Source organism: Leptosomus discolor, chromosome 5 (genome assembly GCF_034619465.1).
Source record: "Leptosomus discolor isolate bLepDis1 chromosome 5, bLepDis1.hap2, whole genome shotgun sequence".
Taxonomy (NCBI): Eukaryota; Metazoa; Chordata; class Aves; order Leptosomiformes; family Leptosomidae; genus Leptosomus; species Leptosomus discolor.
Window position 1 is genome coordinate 40,527,124 of NC_141395.1, and position 21,159 is coordinate 40,548,282.

The following is a 21,159-nucleotide window of genomic DNA, read 5'->3' on the forward strand; positions in this document are numbered from 1 at the left end:
AAAAAACTCCATAATGGCAATGCCAGACAGACAAATTTCTGATTACTTTTTGGCTTCCAAGCACAGCCATCTCAAGAGTTGCAGGTGGCTAATATCTTATTATCTCTGGTTAAATGCAACTAGATATTTTCAGATTTCATATTTTAAAATTTAGACATTTTAATAATTCATTATTGAGTCTGAGGTTGACAGAGGCAGGCAAATTTTCCTAACTGACATATCCTAGGATAATTACAATAAAAGAGCTAACTTGCTCTTTTATTGTAGTACACTGAGACATGCACTTGCACTCCATTATTCATACTACTCATGGTACCTGATTGCTAGCACAAGTTTGGGAAGATGTGCTAAATCCTGGAGCAGGATTTATCACATGTTAGCAAGTGAACTGTGTATCCAGCTCATTTGAAGGATTGATGTTGTGGTACTGTGTGCCATAGGGCCAATGCGTGGCAGAATTTTGTTCACATAGACGTGAAGTTCAATCAAAGGCTCTTCTAGCTTGGTATTGCCTGGTACTCTGATCAGGAAGGTGGATTTTTCCAGGGTCACTCTGGAACTGTTGACTGTTCTGACTTGAAATTTCTGCTGTAAAGGTTTTTGAAGTGGAGGAAAGCACTGTGTTTATACTCTCTTTGGACTAGCTGGCAGCTAGTGTTATGGTTGAGTATTTGATAAGCCTGTGCTGTTATTTTAATCTTTGTAATGATAGGTATTTTATAACTGTTATTTTATCTTATTTAACTGTTTTTCATGTTTTTACTTTTCTAGATGAGGGCTATTACCAAGGTGGAAAGTTTCAGTTTGAAATTGATGTTCCCGATGCCTACAATATGGTGGTGAGTATTTGTCATTAATCTAATTGTTGTCATTTTAATTTCCTTGCCAGGTAATAAGACTTCAGAGGGAAATTGGCATTGAAACGAAGAAAGGATCTTCTGTCTGTTAGTAAAATATCATAGGTTTGTAGAAAAAACGTGTTTGCCTGGAGCTTTTGGAGGTCATCTGAACTCTTGCTGAAAGTTGGGGTAGGGTTAAAAGTTGAATTTGTTTGCTCAAGGCTGGGACCAGTTGGCATTTCAGAATCTCTTAGGATGGAGATTCCACTGCCTGTCTGACCCTTTGCTCCAATGTTTGATTACCTTTGTTGTGATTTTTTTTTTTCCTATATAGGGTCAGAATTTCCCTTTTTGCAGCTTGTCTGTTGCTTCTCGCTTTATCACTGTGCACCTCAAAGAAGAGCCTGACTCCATCTCCTCTACACTCCCATTAGGTAGTTGTAGACAGCATTGGAGTCTCCACCTTCAGTCTTCTCCAGTCTGAACAAATTCAGGTCCCTCAACTCTCTTTGCACTGCATGTGCTCCGGGCTCATCACCATCTCAGTAGCTGTCTGCTGGGTTCACTCCAGTTTGTCAGTATATCTGGTACTGAGGAGTTCAAAATGGGACACAGTAATTCCAGATGCAGTGTCACGAGTCCCAGGGGGTGGGAATAATAATTTCTCTGGCTATTTTCCAGTCCAGTGTTCGAGACCAAACAGCCTTGAGACTTTTATTGCCTCAGTGATATTATATCTTAAAGAAAAAAATAAGTATTTGCAACTGTCTGGCAGAAGCTGCAGATGAGTTAGACCTGAGAGCCTTCTGAGGTTCCACTGTCATCTGTTCTCTCCTGTTAATTATTCTTGAGACTGCACTTAATGATTATTCTTACAAAAAAAGATATATCTAAGAGAAAGAATGATATAGGTGAACAGAAAGGAAAAATGTTTTTCTTTGAGGCCTTCGAACTGGTGCTTATAGTTCTAATATTGGACTTCGGTGTTTTAATCCCTTTTGAGAGCATGCAGTGGAGGATGTGGAAAGTACAGATATGGTGACAAGTGGCCTCCTTTAGTGCACTCTGCCAGTTCTACTGGTTCTCTCCCAGGCTGTTAAGTATCTTTAAAAATGTACTTATTTCAATGGTTATTAAGCAAACGGCTTTTCAGAGGACCTGCAAATGGTTGGATACTGTATTTAGGTAAATAGAAAGCTCCAGAAAGCTTAGCCTATTCAAGCATGAGAAATGTTGGTATTTCATTATTGTACTCTTCTAAAATTGCAGAACCTTGTAAGGGAGGGGAGGTGCAATTACAGTAAATATAACTTCAGACATTGTTTTCAGAGTTTAGCTGTCAAAAGAACAAGATTGACTCCAAAAGTGGGAAACAACTGGGGCACACATCTGGTTCTCGGCGATTACACCTGCCACTCTGTGTGCTGATAGCTTGATATGTAAGGAAACTAGACTCATTTGAGTTACAATACTTGCATTTAAGTATATGAATTGCAGGAAGAAGGAAGCCTCATTTTCTTTTAGTTTGAATGGTTTTGATAATTTTGCTTGCTTTTGTAACTTTTTTCCAGTGCTTCTGATGTATGTTTTCTTACTTTTGATGTTGATAGTTCAGAGCTATTCTTTCAGAGAGGCTGAAGAATGTACAGGGGAGAATACTAGAGAAAAGTTTCTGGGAAGACCTTTGGCTCGTGTTCAGATGCACCAAGCCTAAACTCAGCATTATATATATGTAGTAGTTTCAGTCACAGCATTGTTTATATACAAATATGAAGGTGGTGTGGTGATCTGGAATGTAATAGCTTGAATTCCCAGACTGAGGTTGGGGAACAGCACATTAACACTTCTAGTAGAGTAGAAAGGTGATATTTCTGAAAGCATAGGAGTTAGGGTTGCATTCCAGATGATGCTTTCACAAGTTTCCTAATATTCCTTTGTTTGTAGTCTGTGAATACATGGGACATGCACTATATCTTACAAAAAGTTTGTGTTTGCCAAGGACTGTAGTATATCTGAACAGCTTTGAATTTGCTTTTTTTGGTAGTTGTCCTTGCCTTTCATAGTAATAGTCAAGGATTATCTGTTCAAGATGGTTTTCTTTGGGGATGGGGGGTGGGGTGGTGTTTAAGTGTTTAGGGTCCTGGCTGTCTTTATTGATACCCTTCTCTTAGTAAGTCTAGGTGCTTTAAATAGTGTTTGCAGCTGTATGGTTTTAGTTGTAGGGGTTTTTTAAAGTTGCCCTTAATCTCATCAAAGCATTTCATACTGTAATACAGGCCACCCTTACTTGCTTGTGTGTGGTTATGCACACACTATAAAAAGGCGGTCATTTAAGGTTGATTGCGTCCTTGTTCTAACTTGAACAAATTGTGCCATCACATCTGTGAAACATGGCCTGGAGTGTAAAGGGAGAACCCTGTCATGTCCTCTGCTGTCTAATTTTTAGTAATCTTCTAATTGCAGTTTAACCACTGTGGCAATGTTTGGCACAGGGGAACATACACAATATATACTCATTTTAATTTCTTACATTTTTGTGTTTAAGGTGTTCACTACACAACACTACTGCAGCAAAGTATTTGCTGTGTGTTAACAGGAGAGCTGACTGTTAATTTTGATCTGAGTTTTTTTTGATTCTCAATTGCTATAATTAAAAAATCTTCTGGTTTGTTATGGTTCCCTGCTCAGCACTAGCAGAAAATCTACAGCAAATATTAATAAGATAATTTTAAATTCTGAGCACTTCTCATTCAATATAAAAGTAAAAAGTTTGCCTTTGTGCAATTTAGAAAAAAATGCAGTAGGTTGAATGTTGGATTATGGTCAGGTTATTCATGAAAATGTGCATGTTCACAAATACTGAGATAATTATGCAGAGGCCACGGTTTGTCTTCTGCCAGGCAGAGTAATACTGAAACGAGTGATGGCAGTGTTTTTAATAGAGCTCTTCAGACCTGCTAGTGCTCTCTTTCAGCCCGTAAGCAAGGTTTGGGTATCGCACATCTGCGTCAAGCTCCTTGCAGCAGTGCTGAACATGTTTGTGTTGGGAGTAGAAACACTGGACAAGACTGGCAAGTCATTATAGCTCTGCTTCAGAGCCTGCATCCATTTTCTAGCTAAACTTTTTAGCCTGCAGAAAAAAGAACATCTGTTTTTAAAGCTACAAAATGTGTAATTTATAGTATAGTTTTTGTAACGGCATCCTTTAGTTTCTGTAGCATGCTGTTGCCAAAATCCTGCGTGTTTACTGCTCCTCTGGGGAATTCTTTTTTTCACTCCTCATATGCAAGCATTCAGCTTCTGCACTGGGAAAAGAAGTGGATGTGTAGAATGGTGGCATAGTGGAAGGGAGTGAGAATATATAATTAAAGAGGAAAAACTTGGAAAGTTTTGTGTTGTGGAGTGCAGCCGTGGCATACTACTCTGCTTAGGCAGTAAAGCGTTGGAGGCTGATTTGGAAAGTGGCATGTCTGAATGAAGAGGAGTAATGTTTCCCTGTGCTTTTGGTGTGACTGACTAGGATGTACACCCACATTTTGTACCTGGGCTGTAAACCTCTGTAGTGCAAAGATTCAAGAGCCTAAAATGAGGGAGGGATGCTGTGCAGCATGGATGCTTTGGAGCAAGCGCTACTGAGAAGTGCTGCCTCTTGCTTGTGAACAGAGCACACAGTTGGTTAGGGCTTGATCAGACTTCTGTACCATTGAGCTGCTGTACTGAGTATTAGAAATGTTTATTATTATTATCATCTGTAAGGCAATAAAATATTGTAAGGGTTCTTCCCCTGTATCTATAATTAACTGAAGCTGTAAGGATAATTTTAAAAGCATCTGAGCTTGAGAACTGGGAAGGGTTCCTATTTTTAATCAGCTATGGGAGGCATGAGGATGGTTCAGATTTGTGCTACAGTGCTAGCAGTAATTTGTGTCACCCCACTCCTGCTGATGGGATGCATTTGACACTCTGTATTTTACAGAAAGGTTGAAGAGAGGTAAGAGCTCACCGTGGGCTTTTCCTAAAGCAATGTATTTCCCAAAGAGGGGAACTCTTCCATGTGCTGCAGTTGTACATTGTCATGTTGGCTAGTCCAATGATTGTTTTCATTGTTGCTGATTTAATACTGTAATTGAGCATGTATTAGTGTTGATTGTTCTGAACCAAGCAATAACTGAATGGAATGGACCTGATGGTACCTATGGTCCATAAGCGATGTTTCTCCTACACTGCTGTACTGCAAAGGCAACACCCAAGACATTGCATGCCCCAGTAGTGTTTTTGTGTTGGTTCGGTTACTACACTAACAAGCATTTGCTGCTGTCAGCTTAGTGTTTTAATATTTACTCTCTCTGATGTTCTCAGTTAAATTTCTTTCTGCCTGATGAAGGCAGATCTGGGTTCTTCATCTTTTTTTTTTCTTTTTCAGTGTTAGTGTGAAACTGCTACAAAGAACTCCTTAACATTAAAAGTTATTGCTCATTCTTCAAACTCCTATATTGGAAATGGGGCTAGAAGGAGGAATTCTCTTCACCCTTTTTCTGTGACGTCTGAGTGAGCAGTCAAGTGATGCTTCCTGCGACCCTGAAGGAAGTAGCTGGTCATGCTCCCAAGGACACAAGCATATAAACATGGTCCTGAATGGAAAGGCCTCTGGTTTCCAGGGTCAGTTGGAGTAAAAGACACCCTGAAAGGATGACTTCATTCCATACATACCCAAAAAAAGTCTTTCAAAAGGAATTTGTGCACCTTGTATCTGTTCATTCTGTAAGGGGCTGGTTCAGGCTGACTGCTTTTTTGAGCCTTGGGAAAACCTGGCATTGTGTCTGCAGAATCCTGTGCTCAGATTCCATCTCTTTCATACCTAAGAATTCCTTGATGACTTTCTTTTTAGCACTGTTTTAGGGGTGTGCCATGGATGGAACCATTAGCTTGAGCTTTTGATGTTTTCTGGACTCAGTGTAGTTCTTCCTATAAGTACTGTCTGTGTTCTGAGTACAAAAAGAAAGAAAAAATCATCCTGAAAGGCTTGTTTTCCTCTAAACTTGGAGCTAATCTGTGTGGAAAGATACTATGGTGAGAAAAGTAAGGGTATTAATATTTAACTGTGAAGTTATTTTAGGACATTAAAAGTCTTTGGAAGATCAACATTTGTGGTGGTTTGGTCCTGGCCAAAATGCCAGGTGCCCACCAAAGCCATTCTGTCACTCACCCTCCTTAACTGGACAGGAGAGAGGAGAGGGGAAAAAAAATAACAGGCTTGTGGGATTGAGATAAGGACAGGGAGATCACTCTGCATTTACTGTCACAGGCAAAACAGACTCCATTAAAGGAAAATGTAACTTATTGCCAGTTAACTCAGAGAGGAGTAATGAGAAATAAAACCAAATCTTGAAACACCTTCCCCCCACCCCTCCCTCCTTTCCCGGGCATAACTTTGATCCTGGTTTTCCTCCCTCCTCCCCCCAGCGGCACAGGGGCAAAACAGGGAATGGGGGTTGGAGTCAGTTCATCACACTGTTTTCTGCTGCTTCTTCCTCCTCAGGGAGGATTCCTCACACATTTCCCCTGCTCCAATGTGGGGTCCCCCTTACGGGAGAAAGTCCTCCATGACTTCTCTAGTGTGAGTCTTCCCATGGGTTCAGTCCTTCATGAACTGCTGCAGCGTGGGTCTCCTTCATGGTGTGCAGTCCTTCAGGAACCGACTGCTCCAGCGTGAGCTCCCCTCACAGGGTCACTAGCAGCAAACCTGCTCCAGTGTGGGCTTCTCTCACTCCACGGGCCACAGGTCCTGCCAGGAGCCTGCTCCGGTGCAGGCTTCCCACGGGGTCACAGCTTCCTTCAGATATCCACCTACTCCGGCGTGGGGGCCCTCCATGGGGTGTAGGCAGTCGTCTGCTCCACTGCCCATGGGCTGCAGGGGGACAGCCTGCCTCACCATGGTCTTCACCACAGGCTGCAGGGGAATCGCTGCTCCGGCGCCTGGAGCATCTCCTCCCTCTCAGTCTTCACTGACCTTGGTGTCTGCAGAATGTTTCTCTCGCATATTCTCACTCCTCTCGCTCACTGCAATTACTGCTGCACAACAACTTGTTCACTCTCTTAAATACGTTATCACAGAGGCGAAAAACGCTGTCGCTGATTGGCTCGGCCTTGGCCAGCAGCGGGTCTGTCTTAAAGCCAGCTGGCATTGGCTATATCTGACATAGGGGAAACTTCTAGCAGCTTCATACAGAAGCCACCCCTGTAACCCCCCTGCTACCAAAACCTTGCCACGCAGACCTGTTGCAACATTTAATTTTATCTGTTCTGAATTGTTTTTAAAAGCTTCACTTTTTTTCCCTCAATTCTTCTGTAAAGGTAACTGCTAAGATACGAAAAGAAATGTCAGTCTCTACTACAGGCTCCCTTCTGTCCCAGGCAGGGAATGGGGGATGTACCTGTTCCACAGTTCAAAACACTTGCTATTTCATGATATTTGGGAAGAAAAATGTCTGATCCTGCTTGCATATCCATTCATGCATGAAACTGCCCTTAATACCTTGCATACTTTCCCAATGTACTGTTCTTTATATCCTTAGCAGGTATACAGAGTGAAGAAAAGATGACTTTAACAATGTGATCTATACCAGATAGCTTGTGGACTGTTTTATTTGGTGATGGGATATTGTCAGAACAGAAAGCAATTAGTGCCAATACAGATATTGCAGAGGGATCATGAGAAGAAAGCTGGAGCAGAATTAGTTAATTCTGTAGTGTCTCCTCAAACTACCATGTCATTAGAGTTATTAAATCTGTTGGTAAACCTGTCATGGGCATTTTAAAGTATTACGCTTGTTAGGAAACAGACTGCATGTTCGTGAGCTTTTGTGTAAAGCAAACGGAAGTTTGTTAGTGTTTGTGCTTACAAAACCTGCTGGGAATGTTGCTGTCTGTACAGACACCAGAGGAAGCTGTGAAACAGCAAGCAAAACATTCAATGGTGTACACAGCAAATGCCTTTAGCACCAAGTGCTGCTGCCTGACCTCTGTGTCTGCAGCATCTGTTTCCAAGCACTGTTTTTTTGGTTGTCCAACTGCCTAGAAATAGAGATCAGTGGGAGATGGGAGCAATTGGGGTTTTTTAAAATAAATTAAGAAAAAATGCAGTGGCCCATGGATTAATTTATTTAAAAAAAAAAACAAATGCCCTTCTGTTCTGCCTTGAGGTGCAGCTGATGAAATAGTGGGTGCTACAAGACTAGGGATCTGGTACTTTAAGGAATAGAGCCTGATTAACAGTACAGATCTGTTTTAACATTCATGTAAACCTGAACTGTCTGTCACCGCAAGCCAGGCCTTGTTTGCAGCTTCTGTGGTTCTGATGTATTGTGTTGTCGGAGCAGGTGTTCTTACGGACTCTCCAGTTTACTGGGGCTTTTATGACATGAGATGTGTTGGGCAGTGGTCAAAAGCTGGAGATTTAACAGCAGAGCTGCTAATCTTGGTGCTCTTTCTGGCCAATATGTTGTTTACAGAAACAGCAAACAATTGAAAGTGACTTGATTTTTGAAGGATCAGATGTCACAATTAAGGGGCTTTCTTCTACCTCTTCAGTGACCCTACTTTATACAGGTCTTGGTTTGGACCAAGTGGAATAGAAATTGGGCTTAAGCTCCACCATGTCTCTGTCTGGAAATTTTGAGGCAGTACAAGGAAGCTCAGGGGCCCGAAGTGACCTGGGCAATTCTTGTGTTGAAACCCACTCCTTCTGTGGCATCTTCTCTTCCACTTGTCGACGTGGGTAATCCAGTCCGTCAAAAGCACAGGGCAGTGTGGCTTCATTTTCGACTCATTTCTCTGTACTGTGTGCTTAGCTGTGTTTGGTGTTCAGTTTCAGCTGATCTCAAGACATACTTCAGGAACTGGTAGGGGAAAGTGGCAAGAAATTGCTTGGGAGTAGCTTGTAGCTCAGTCTCTGGAATCTGTATTCCTGTTAATGCCTCTTTTGAGGAATTATGTTTTGTAGAAACTGTGAAGAAAAAGAACTGGAGTCATAGTTGCAGGGTAGTTTCCAAGAATACTTTGGGACTATCTAGTGTCTAGAGAAAACATTTCAAATAACATTGATTCCAAATTTCTGCTAGGAGCTCCATTCCTTCTCTAGAGAAAAGGTTGTAAAGTGAAGAACTACAGTTACAAGACAGATAAGATACCTATATTAGCACACCTGTCCTTCTAGAGTGCCAAATTTATCAATAACTAAAACTGTTGATTAAGTTCATTTATTGATTAGCACTTTATATTCAGTGGAGGGGAGAGATTATTTATTAGCTGCATTTTTAAAGACTTGAGATGAACTTGATCTGAAGTTTGTTCTGCAAAACTTTCACCAAACCTGAAGTCAGTATATGTGTAGTTCTCAAATGGTTGCAACACTTTCTTGTACCATCTATATGTATTCACTGGTGTGTTGAAGGGGACTGAGAACGGATGTGAAAGTCAGTTTCCATTATCAAAACTAATGAAAGATCCTAAAAGATGGCTGCTTAGAAATGGAGAAGAAAATGAATCCATTCACTGTTGTGACCGTGAGTTGCAGTTGGGTCTACCTGTGCAGCTTTCAGTATCTGAAGTGAAGGAGGAGTCTGAGTGATGAAATAAATGGATTTTGTAAGCTCTAGTGTGCAGAGTGTCACACATATGACCTGGAGATGGTTGGAGGTATTCAAGTGAAACATTGCCTCCAGGAAATCTTGTGTGAATTTGTTGGACTAAGGAGGACTCAAAGATGGCTTGGAACAAGCTTGAAGTTTTGTCTGAAGATAGATTTTTTGATAGTGCTGCAGTTGTCCTGTCTGTCTATCGGAAAAAAAAAAAAAGAAAGAAAGAAAAAACCTTTGTCTTGCTGTCAGGACTGGGTTTTTCTAATTTTTAGCAGAGAAAAACACTGTAATGAAAGGATAAAGGGATTCTTTGTTTCCACAGTGTAAAAAGTGCGACACTAGTTAGTTCACTCTGACTGTGAGGATTTGGGGATTTTTTTTTTTAAGATTTAGTTTGTATAAAGCTTGCTTTTTTTTTTAAACTCATCAATACATTCCCTGTTCGAAGATGCATATGGTAGCAATTTACTCTTTTATCTTGATCTACTGGCAAGGGATAAATACTGCTGCTTTCCCTTTCTGAGAACTAGGCATCATCTTTCAAAACAATGAACAAACATGAAATAAGAGTGGAGAAAAGTCAATGTCTAAATTGTAAATTGCAGATTTGTTGTGGTGATAGGTGTTTCTTCTTTCAGTGCTGGACAGATATGTTATTGTAGCTCAGTACCACATGTATTTTCTTACCTCTTTTCCAAGGAGTCTTAGAGAAAAAATATTTTACTAAAAAGATAATTGGGAAGTTGAGAACAAAGTGATGAGACAAAACACATCATGTCGCTATGCAAATACAGCTATTTGAACTATTTAGTCTCTTGACTAAGGACTTAGTAGGAAGTAGTGGAGGAAAAATACTTCACGTCTATAATATGTATGTGATCTAACTGAAGTTATGAAAAGTACTGGTCTGTGCTCATGTATTCCAGTACACTTACTATAAGAAATAATCTGCTTGAATGAAAGCTTCAAATTGTAATTTAGAAAGCATGGATGGAATAACATGCTGTTGCTAAGCTACCAGAATTTTTATGACCTGTTCTTTATTTACTGCACAAAACTAGAGTAAATGATACTGTGTATTAAGAATCTGTATTTCAAAACCTGCTGTGGAATTCAGAAATCTGGTGATCTTGCCTGATAATAAGTTTGGTGCTTTTTGTGTGAGTGTCTTAAGTTCGGATATGATGTGCTGCCTTGAATCTTCTTGTGATATTTCCTATTCAATTGTGAACAGGAAGGTCTGCTTTAAAAGAAGCTGTTCTACTGACGTAGTTGTTGTTATTGCATCCTCTGCTGGTTTTTAACAAACGCCTGACTTGGATAAGCCTTGGGGGAAAAAAATTAGTTTCCTGGTTTAAATTTTGTCTTACTGGTTAAGTGTTAAGAAAGTGAATGACTTGGAATGGGTTTTTTTTCCCCTGAAGGAGACAAGAGGAGAGAGTAAATTTTCTTGGCTTTCTTTAAAGTTATGTTTTTCTAGGAAAAAGCCTAATACCAGCCCAGCTTTTGCAAAGAGTTTAGAGAAGCTAAAAGGGCAGAGAAAGTTGGTGTAACTCCTGTAGGTTATATTATTGGTGTCTTCAGCATACAAACCTAGACTGTGAGTATCAAATCTATTTGCCTTTTTAGTTCTGTGGCTTGTAACAGTGATACAGTTTTTATCTTCAAGGATAACGTTGTAATTTTTTTTTTTCTCCTGGCAGCCTCCAAAGGTGAAATGCTTGACAAGAATCTGGCATCCGAACATTACAGAGACGGGAGAAATCTGCCTAAGGTAGCAACAGTATTTTGTTTATTTAACCTGGGAGGCTTTTCTGCATGATAAAACATTGTATATGATTTTTGTGCCAGTATTTTTTTCAACAGATTCTACAAATCAGTGGCATATAACCCTTAGGAACTTAAAAATCTACTGGAAGTATTGGTCTTACCACATGTTAGAGACCATGTAGAGCCTGGCTTTTCAGGTTCAGACTTAATATTCTATTTCACTTTGGGTAAAAATGTAAACTCCAACCTAAACTAAACTTACTTAGTTTTTTTTTTCTCCCCTCATAAATGAATAGTCCTCAGGGGGACTGAGAGGACCTAAGCCTTTACTTGCTAAATGTCTAAATGTGTTAAGTGCTTGAAAACCATTTATATTTCAAAAAGGAAGGAAAGAGTGGTGCTTAAACTTTCACAGTAACTATTCCATATTTGCCATTTGTTTGTTTAACATTTAATGTCTGCTCTAAGACACATGTGCCAGTTACAACAAAACAGAGCTGGGGGACTGTAAGTCAAGGTGTGAAGCCCAAAAGCTTTACTTTTCCAAAGTGGTCTTTGCAGAAGCGAGAGGGTTATGTTGCTGGGTGGTTTTGCTTGATAGTAAATGTTTCCTCTTCAAAATCAGGTTTTGGAATTTTGTAATTTCAGTATTTCGTCACGAGTACCTGATGGTGAAATTGGCCAGAAACCAAACATAAACAGAAGTGAGAAGTGTGACTGTCCTTTTTCAAGTTAATGGCACATAAAAGAAAAAGTAGGTGAAGCAGAAGCGATGAATATAAGTGAGATGAAAACTATTTTGAAAATCCAAAACAGTTGCCACTCCATGGTAGCAAATTAGTGCTTAGAAAAAGAACAATTAAATTTTTCATCCAGATTTAAAAATCTCTTTAGTACTGTTTGAGGTCCTGGTGAAAATGACGTTTTCACAGGGCAATGTATCACAGATCATGGACAGGTCAGGCTCATCAGCTGGTAACAGCTAAAGAGCTGATACCAGTGCTTTTAGCCATAGTGGTCTGCTCCATGCTTCTGAGAAGCTCTTAACATCAAAGGGTGATAGAAGCCAGCCTGAGGAGGCTGTAGTATATTCCTGGTGCTCCATAGTGCCAGACTGCAGCAGGATTACAGGCAGAGAGGGCTGGTGTCGATAGACTTTTCCACACTTGGGGATTGGAGGATTTAAAAGCACTGGAAAAAAATACTAAATCCTCTGAGGCTACTTAAAAAATCTAATTGTCCACAGTTACTTGGAGCTGTATGCTGGTGATAGAGGAAGGTTGTTTTGGCAAATACATATTGCTGCTTTTAGAAAATTCACCAGACCTGTAGTGTTTCTCAGTGCCTTCTAGGCCTGTTGCATTTTACACGGCTGAACTTGTCACTTGACAGCAGGGAGGCTGATTTGAGGATCATGTTTTTACAGTTTAAATTCCACTAGAGTCTTTGTGGCTTAGTGAAAAGAGACGTAGACACTTTGAATCAAACAGTGTGAGGTAAAGGAACGAATAAGTGAGCTGTTTGGAACCAGGGAACAAGAAATACTATGCACTAAACAGCTAGAAGTTTAAGCTTTGACTACAGTGCAACATCTTCTGAGGTTAAGTAAAGCCTCAAATTCTTGAGGATATTTCACTGTTTCTTGTCTTAAAATGGTTTTAACTACGAAAGATGAACATGGTGTTGGAACATCATAATTCTAATTTAATAATTTTTTTCAGCATCTGCGCTGAAACGTCAGCTTTATTTGATTGTCAGATACTTTAACATATCAAACCTTTGAAATGTCTTACCCTTTAGATGGAAGAACTAAAATAACTTAGATTGCTTTATGCCTGTTATAATGGAGAATGCGTGCTATATATAGTACCTGCAGTCAACTTATACAAGAGTCTTTACATTAAAATAGCTTCCGTTATTTTTAAAAGCAGAAAAAAATTCCTTATCAGTATTTTTCCCAACTGTCTTGTACTAAACATACCTCATGCTATGGTATGTGTTAGTTTGATTATCATCCCTGAATTAAAACCTACCAAATGTTTGAACTTGTGGTCTGGTGTAATAGTTTTGGACAGGAAAAGCATTGTTTCTCTGTGCTTTATAGATTGCAGTTACTCTGGATCATACTAATTAGGTTTGGAGCATACTTGTGAATATTACCTCCGCTGCACATGTGGGCAGAAAACATCAAGATAAACTCATTACTACATAACACCAGTTGACTACATTTTTGTCAATGTGTAATGCATGTCGCTGACTATTTTTTTTCCTCTCCTGTTGATGTGATCTCTGCCTAAAGTGACGACTTTCTTCTTGACCACATAAGCTTTTAAACAGTTTAATCACTCAGAAATTTCACTGCTTTTCTGCTACGTGGTGAGGTGGTCAGCGTGTTTGCGTGTGTCTTTGTCGGCAGTAGATGTTGTTAGTTAAGGTTTGGTCACTTCATGAGAAAATATTAAAGGCTGCTGCATGGAGAAGTGTTTGAAGACTGATTAATTTTATCATTTGGTAGAGCTCAAGTGTTGCAACTTCTCCAGTTATAAAAGCTGATGAAGTTGATCGCTTGTTTCTGTTCCCCAGTGCTCTTCCCAGTCTCCTCAGCTGTGCCAATGTACTCCAGTTGCTCCACTCATCCGGTCTATAGTGTGATCTCTAGAATGGTTGCACTGGTGGTGCTGGGTTGAGCAGGGAGGTGGGCAGTGGGAGGTAAGCAAGAGAATAACCCCTATAATGTGTCTCTGCCAGTGGAGGGTTTCTGAAGTGGTTTTACAGTTTTTAATTCAAACTTAACTTGAATGATACTTTCTGTTGGCAAAAGGCAGGCAGATTTTTTTTGTTGGAACTGGAATTTTATGTTGAAATGTGTTCATCTGAGATCTTTCTCTCTGGAAATGTGCAGAGAGAGCTCTGAAGCTTTGGGAAGCTGGAAAGGTGTTTGTGAGGCTTAGCTGATACTCTCAGGTGCTTTGAGCTCTATCAGTGAATATTTTTATGCCTCTGTGTGTGTTAACTTATTCCTTGTTCTTAAGTTCACAGTGAGGTATATGAAGAGCTAAAGGGGAGTACTGTAGCAAAATTTTATGAAAAGCAGACAGAAAGCAAGCTAAAAAAGTCTGTTGTTTCCTCAAAACCTAAAAATCCTGGCTCTTGCCTGTTCAGCAGCGTTTTTGCTTTTACTTTTGTAATATGAACAAAAAATTGCAGCCACAAGCTATTCTTTTTAATGTTCTTGAAATTAGTTTTGAGCTGCACTAGTGGTAATCACGTATTTTATCTTTTTAAGGCACAGAAATGAGATTAGCAGCACAGTTAAGATGGTCTTGTCCAGTACAATTGTCCTCTTTACATTGAACAAGGAGTAATGCTAGTCATCGTATATTTCCTTGGATAAAAACTCAGTGCATTCAATAAATATGTGGATAGCCTGTAGGGTCCAGTCATCTACTGTAATTTAAAAATGACTTAATACATGTCATCCTGAAAGTTGGTAAAAGCTAATAGTTTAAGACTATTTCACTTTAATCTTATCATTTCAGTAGTAGAAGCTACTGGTGGTGACAAATTTTTGTGCTTTGCTACTTTTTGTGAGTTTTCAGTTTTAGATTATTTCTTAACAGAGGAAGATGTGATTGTGAAATGATGCTTCAAGGAGTTTTCCAGACTTCTCATTCAGAATATTACTTTTGCTTTCATGAATATGAGCAAGACTTCAGCTCATTTCTCAGTTGTGTTCTGATCTCCAATGTTTTTAGTTCTCTTTAGGACCTGAAAGGTCCAGGAATGCCTAACCAACTGAATGCATCTCTGATTTCAACTTGTAAATAGATCAATAGCTTCACTGGATTTCATATGTAGCATAATATGCAGGTCATATAAAAATTCTGTATGGTATGTGTGTATATAGGAAAGTCTATCTTAATTATTTATATTAATATTCATATGTATTTATATTAAAATCCAAGAGAATCTATTATAGTTTATAAGGATCTTTTTCATCCTGTAAGCAATCTCTTTTGCCCAGAGCAGTCTTCATTATGATTTCTAGTTGAGGCTGTATGGTGTTGAGTTTGTCTATAAAGCCTTAAAATGTTCTGCATGCAATATAGCTCACCTGCTGGAAGACGACTGTGAGACCCTGCCACTAGACTGTCCTGTGCTGTGTCCCCAGAGGCTTGGGATGCATATGTGCATGTTATGGCTGTTGCAGAACCTTCCTGAGCAGACAGGCCAAAACTATTTCACTTTCCTATCCCTGCTTTTAAGAAGCTGAAGTCCTCTCACCAAAGAGAGGATGATAATCCTCTTGCTAATTAGATAACTCACCCAAAATAGACTTTTTTGGATGGAAATGTACACATTTGGTGAGAGGTCATTTGTAAGCCTGTGTCTTCACCAAAGATAAACGTGGTCTAAACTGGAGCACATGTGTCTGTGCGCTCAGGGGAAAATAAAGGTTCAATGCTGAGACTGTGTCAGAAGGATTTCTGTCACAATTATTTAGTTTGATGAAAATAATTCAATCTTTGACAAAGGTTGAGCTCAGATCAGGAGATCTGTAATGACACTGTAGAATATAATTTGAGGAAGGCATACCAATTTTTGTGCTTTAAAATGCCAGTACCAGATATAGTGCAAGAGGTCTGTAATTCTTAAGTTGCAATTAATTCTTAAGTTGTTAAAGTTTTCTGAGAAGATATCTGACAAAGGTTGTTTAAGTAGAGTTGCACTGTGTAATATGTGTGTCTTTTTTCCAGTTTATTGAGAGAACATTCAATTGATGGCACTGGCTGGGCTCCAACTAGAACATTAAAGGTACCATTTCATTTTAGATACATACATCAAACTAGATATATCTTTTAAAATACTTTTATGGTCTCAGAGACAGATAATGCAGTTCTAGAAATAACTGAGTTGTTTTGTCTTTCAACGAGTTTTGGTGGCAATACTGAAACAAGAAATACAGTGCTAACTGGTTATAGAAATGTTTGCTAGTTTTAGCTTAGCTGTACAAATACTGCTTTGACTGATAAAAGATTTTGTAAAATGGTATGACTGCTTGGTAAGGGTGGTCTGCTTTTTTGCCTTTTTTTACCCAGGCAACAAATAGAGCATGATATGAGCAGGACTAATAGTAATCCATAACCCTTGTAATTTTCATTGTATCAATATTCCTGACAAATCTAATCTGTTTTCTTCTGCTCCCCCTGCCCACACCTGCCAAGTTCCTCTGAGTAGAGGATCTTGGAAGAGTGAAAGGCAAGTTGCATTTGGGAGAAATGCCGTGTGGAACAGAATCAGAGTGTAGTTACAGCACTGTCTTGAGTTCTGTTTCATCCCCAGCGTTCAAAGGCGGGGAGCAGCACATCTGCACTTAGGTATTACGTAAAGCAGGGTACTCCTGGCTGTTTTAGTCACTCCAGTAGCTGCCTCTTCCTTGTAACCTTGCCTCAAATGTCACTTTACCCAAGTCGCAAAAATGTAAGTGACATCTGGCCCCTGCAAAATTGCTGGTAGTCATGCTATTGTGATCGCAGAATGACTTCAGAGACTGGTCCCACCACAGCTGAGTAGGGTTAACACATTCAGAGTCATGGTTCTTGTATGAAATACTCTTAGGGAGATTGTCACAAAGGACATGTGCTTCAGTGCAGTGACTGCTCTTGACTTGCTATGGGAAGTGGTCGGTTGTCCATTTACTGTTATGTGACCTTGCTGCCCGAAGAATTGTGCAGAGCACAGAGCACTGAGCAATTATCTACCAGAACTCATTCTTAAAGAATGTTAGCTACATTGGATAGATAAAGGGAACATGTTTGTTTCTTTTCAAAAGGCAAATTGAAAACAAGATTTGTCTAATACTTGATTTCCTTTTTGGCACTCTGAATGAGATCTGTGACTTTATTCATTTGTTAAACCTCTTTGTGAGCGTCTGGCTTTCTGGAAAGTGAAATAGAAACAGTGTATGTGTGTTCTGGATTTTCTTAAACACCCTTTCCCTATTTTTTCATCAGCTAGTATGATTTTGTTTTGCCCCTTGTGTTTCTGTTTTCATATTAGGTTAAATCAAGACACTGACTGGGTAATTAACTGGTTCTGTTCCTGTCCCTGTATTTCATTCCTAGAGAGTTTTTGGCCTACAAGTTTTAAACTTCATCCATTAGAAAATTACTACACCAATACTGCAGCTGAACAGGAATGTACATATATTTTTGTCTGCTCTCCTAGCTTTATTCATGGTATCTTTCTTACAGAGATTAAAATAGTGCTGCATGTTAAGACTATAGATAGGAATAACTGTTGACATTATGTGTTCTTAACTTCCTATCCTCAGTGATGAGGGAAGATGCATATTAATCTTTTCCATTTTATTCTTGCATCAGTTTGCTAATTGTGTGTGATTAATTTCATAGATTAAACATCCTGGAATCTCAACTACCAGGAGGGTGTTTTTACCTTCAATAAGTTAGAGAAAAAAACCTCCACTACCCCCCAGAAAACCAAACCAAACCAAAAGAAAACCCAACAAAAAACCAAAAACCGGGAACTTTGTGGGTGAGAAAATGAAAAGCTCAGCAACAGAAAAGGAGATACTAGTTTAACTTTAAAAAAAAAAAAAAAGTCCAGTGTGCTTCTTGGATTTTGTTTTTTTCCCCATGGGCATTGAAGCACCACAGTCACACATTTTGTAGCTTTAAAAAGAACTCCCCCAAATTGCAAAGTTTTCATTCCTTACTTTTTGTCTTCAGCCTCCATTTTAAGTAAATGTGCAGTTTGAGTAAGTGTTATCTCACTTGTCATGTTATCACTTCATATGATTTGAAATGTCATCACAAAAAACAAGTACCGCATGTTGGTCCTGCCTTCCAAGTTGTGCCTCTGTAGAAACATTGCAGTTACACCGTGCTTTTAGTACAAAAGTAGCTTAAAAAAAAATAGAGCAGAAATAGCCATTGGGGGGATGTCAGGGAAACTACAAGCACTATTCCCCGAACAGTGTTTTTGCTTGGAATACAAATTGTAATTAGATGGTAATCTGGGTGTTTTCCATTGACTGCAAGAGCTCTTCATCCCCAGGTGTAAAAAATCGGGAAAGCAAGGTGAGAGACCAGCATGGCTGAGTCAAGACCTGCTAGGGAAGCTAAAGGGCAAGAAGGAAGTGCACAGGCAACGGAAGTAGGGACAAGTATCCTGGGAAGAGTATAGGGATGCTGCCTGGTTGTGTAGGGATGGGATTAGGAAGGCCAAGGCACAGCTGGCAAGGGATGTGAAAACTAACAAGGGCTTCTACAGGTATGTCAGTCAGAAAGGGAAGTCTAAAGAAAAGTGTACGCCCCTGATGAACAAGACTGGCAAGCTGGTAACAATGGATGAGGAGAAGGCTGAGGTACTCAATAACTTCTTTTGCCTCAGTCCTCACTGACAACCTGTCTTCCCATACTTCTCTTGAGGATGGGCTGCAAGACAGGGACTGAGGGAGCAAAGTCTCTCCCATGGTAAGAGAAGATCAGGTTCATGACTGCCTGAGAAACCTGAACATACATAAGTCTATGGGACCTGATGAGGTGTATCCTGGTGTCCTGAGGGAACTGGCTGATGTAGTTGCCAAGCCACTGTCCATGGTATTTGAAAAGCAATGGCAGTCAGGTGAAGTCCCTGGAGACTGGAAAAAGGGAAACATTGCACCCCTTTTTAAAAAGGGCAGAAGGGAGGACCCTGGGAACCGCCGACCTGTCAGCTTCACCTCTGTGCCTGGGAAGATCGTGGAACAGATCCTCCTAGAAGCCATGCTAAGGCACATGGAGGACAGGGAGGTGAATGGAGGCAGCCAGCACTGCTTCACCAAGGGCAAGTCCTGCCTGGCCAACCTAGTGGCCTTCTGTGGAGGAGTGACTACATCAGTGGACAAGGGAAAAGCTATGGATGTCGTCTATTTAGACTTCCATAAGGCCTTTGACATGGTCCCCCACAAGATGTTGGAGAGATGGATTTGATGGGTGGACTGTTTGGTGGATGAGGAACTGGTTGGATGGTCGCATCCAGAGGGTAGCAGTCAACAGCTCGATCTCCAGGTGGAGATCAGTGACAAGTGGTGTCCCTCAGGGGTCTGTACTGGTGCCTGTGCTGTTTAGTATCTTCATCAATGATTCAGGTGGTGGGATTGAGTGCACCCTCAGCAGGTTTGCAGATGACACCAAGCTGAGTGCTGCAGTTGACATGCCTGAGGGATGGGATGCCATCCAGAGGGACCTGGACAGGCTTGAGAAATGGGCCTGTGAGCCTCATGAGGTTCAACAAGGCTAAGTGCAAGGTCCTGCACCTGGGTTGGGGCAGTCCCCAATATCAGTACAGGCTGGGGCATGAAGGGGTTGAGGGTGGCTCTTCCAAGAAGGACTTGGGGGTGCTGGTGCATGAAAAATTGACCATGAGCCAGCAATGTGCGCTCGCAGCCCAGAAAGCCAATCGCATCCCTGGCTGCATCAAGAGCAGCGTGGCCAGCAGGTCGAGGGAGGGGATTCACTCCCTTTACTCTGCTCTGGTGAGAGCCCACCTGCAGCGCTGCATCCAGCTGTGTGTGGGCCACCAGTGTAAGAAAGACACAGACCTACTTGAGTGGGTCCAAAGGAGGCCATGAAGATGATCGGGGGGCTGGAGCATCTCCCCTGTGGGGACAGGCTGAGATAGTTGGGGTTGTTCAGCCTGGAGAAGAGAAGGCTCTGGGGAGACCTTAGAGTGGCCTTCCAGTACTTGAAGGGGGCCTATAAGAAAGATGGGGGCAATCTTTTTAGCAGGGCCTCTTGTGATAGGACAAGGAGTAATGATTTTAAACTAAAGGAAGGCAGATTTAGACTGCATATAAGGAAGAAATTTTTTACAATGAGGGTGGTGAAACACTGGCACAGGCTGCCCAGAGGTGGTAGAAGCCCCATCCCTGGAAACATTCAAGGTCAGGTTGGACGGGGCTCTGAGCAACCTGATCCAGCTAAAGATGTCCCTGCTCACTGCAGGGGGGTTGGACTAGATGGCCTTTAAATGTCCCCTCCAACCCAAACTATTCTACAGTTCTATGATCTGCAGTGAGTCTTTTCTTTGTTGAAGACATTCTTCGTTCCAAGTGCGCTCTTTGACAGGACTAATAAATATGGGAAAGGTGAGGCTTGGTCACAGCCAGGGTTCCTGAGGCTGCTCTAGCAGGTGCTCTTTCAGATCTTTGGCTGATTGTTAACTGTGAAGCTTCATGCATGCCTTCCCAAGTGTTTTGAAGCTTGATTAGTGTCCAGGTGCTTAGATTTCAGGCTACACATCCTTCTGAAATGGAAAAATACAGAATTGTGCTGCTTATCAACAGTATGGCCACATGGTCAAGTTATTTGTCAGTGTGCATTAATAATTGTGGTAGGTGTGTGTTAACTATAGACCAGAATTACATGAAACAGTGACTGGTGTCAGATGAGAGCCATCAGATGTGACCTAAGTTACTTCTGTAAGTAACTTAACATGCCACCTGCACCCACTAATTCTGCCTTCCTGAATCCTTTGCTTCCAACACTTGGGCACCATGGTTTGGAGAACCCACTCATCTCCGCAAGTGGAATACTGTCTGAATTTGCACAGTAGTGCTATGGAGAGTATCTGGTCTTGGCCAATGATGGACTTGAAAGTCAGTATTTCATATTCCACTCAATGATATGAAGGCAGCCTGATTTTCTTAATGAATAGTACTCAAATTTGTCCAATAAAGCACTCTAAAACTGCTAAAATATTTAATTTGAGTATGGACATGTACTGTATTTCTGTGACAAAAATTGGCAGGCGTTATGAATGCAGCCATTCTGAGTGTGTTAGTAAAGCTATTCAAATAGATTACCCAAAACCTCAAAAGCCACATGCATAAACCAGCTCTGCTGTAT

At 40.6% G+C, this 21,159-nt stretch overlaps 1 protein-coding gene and 1 long non-coding RNA gene across 6 annotated transcripts in view; both read left to right on the forward strand.

Moving 5' to 3' along the window:
* UBE2F (ubiquitin conjugating enzyme E2 F (putative)) overlaps positions 1–21,159 on the forward strand; it is an 83,156-nt gene that overhangs the window by 20,275 nt on the left and 41,722 nt on the right. For all 5 annotated transcript variants that reach the window (XM_086465122.1, XM_086465124.1, XM_086465123.1 and 2 more), the window contains 3 exons: positions 772–839; positions 11,182–11,252; positions 16,006–16,063. In XM_086465122.1, coding sequence (XP_086321248.1) covers positions 772–839; positions 11,182–11,252; positions 16,006–16,063 — 197 coding nt within the window. The remainder of the gene's footprint in view (positions 1–771; positions 840–11,181; positions 11,253–16,005; positions 16,064–21,159) is intronic.
* Positions 927–5,573, forward strand: LOC147415482 (uncharacterized). Its single transcript, XR_015183493.1, has 2 exons — positions 927–962; positions 5,263–5,573. It is a non-coding gene; the product is annotated as an uncharacterized LOC147415482 (long non-coding RNA).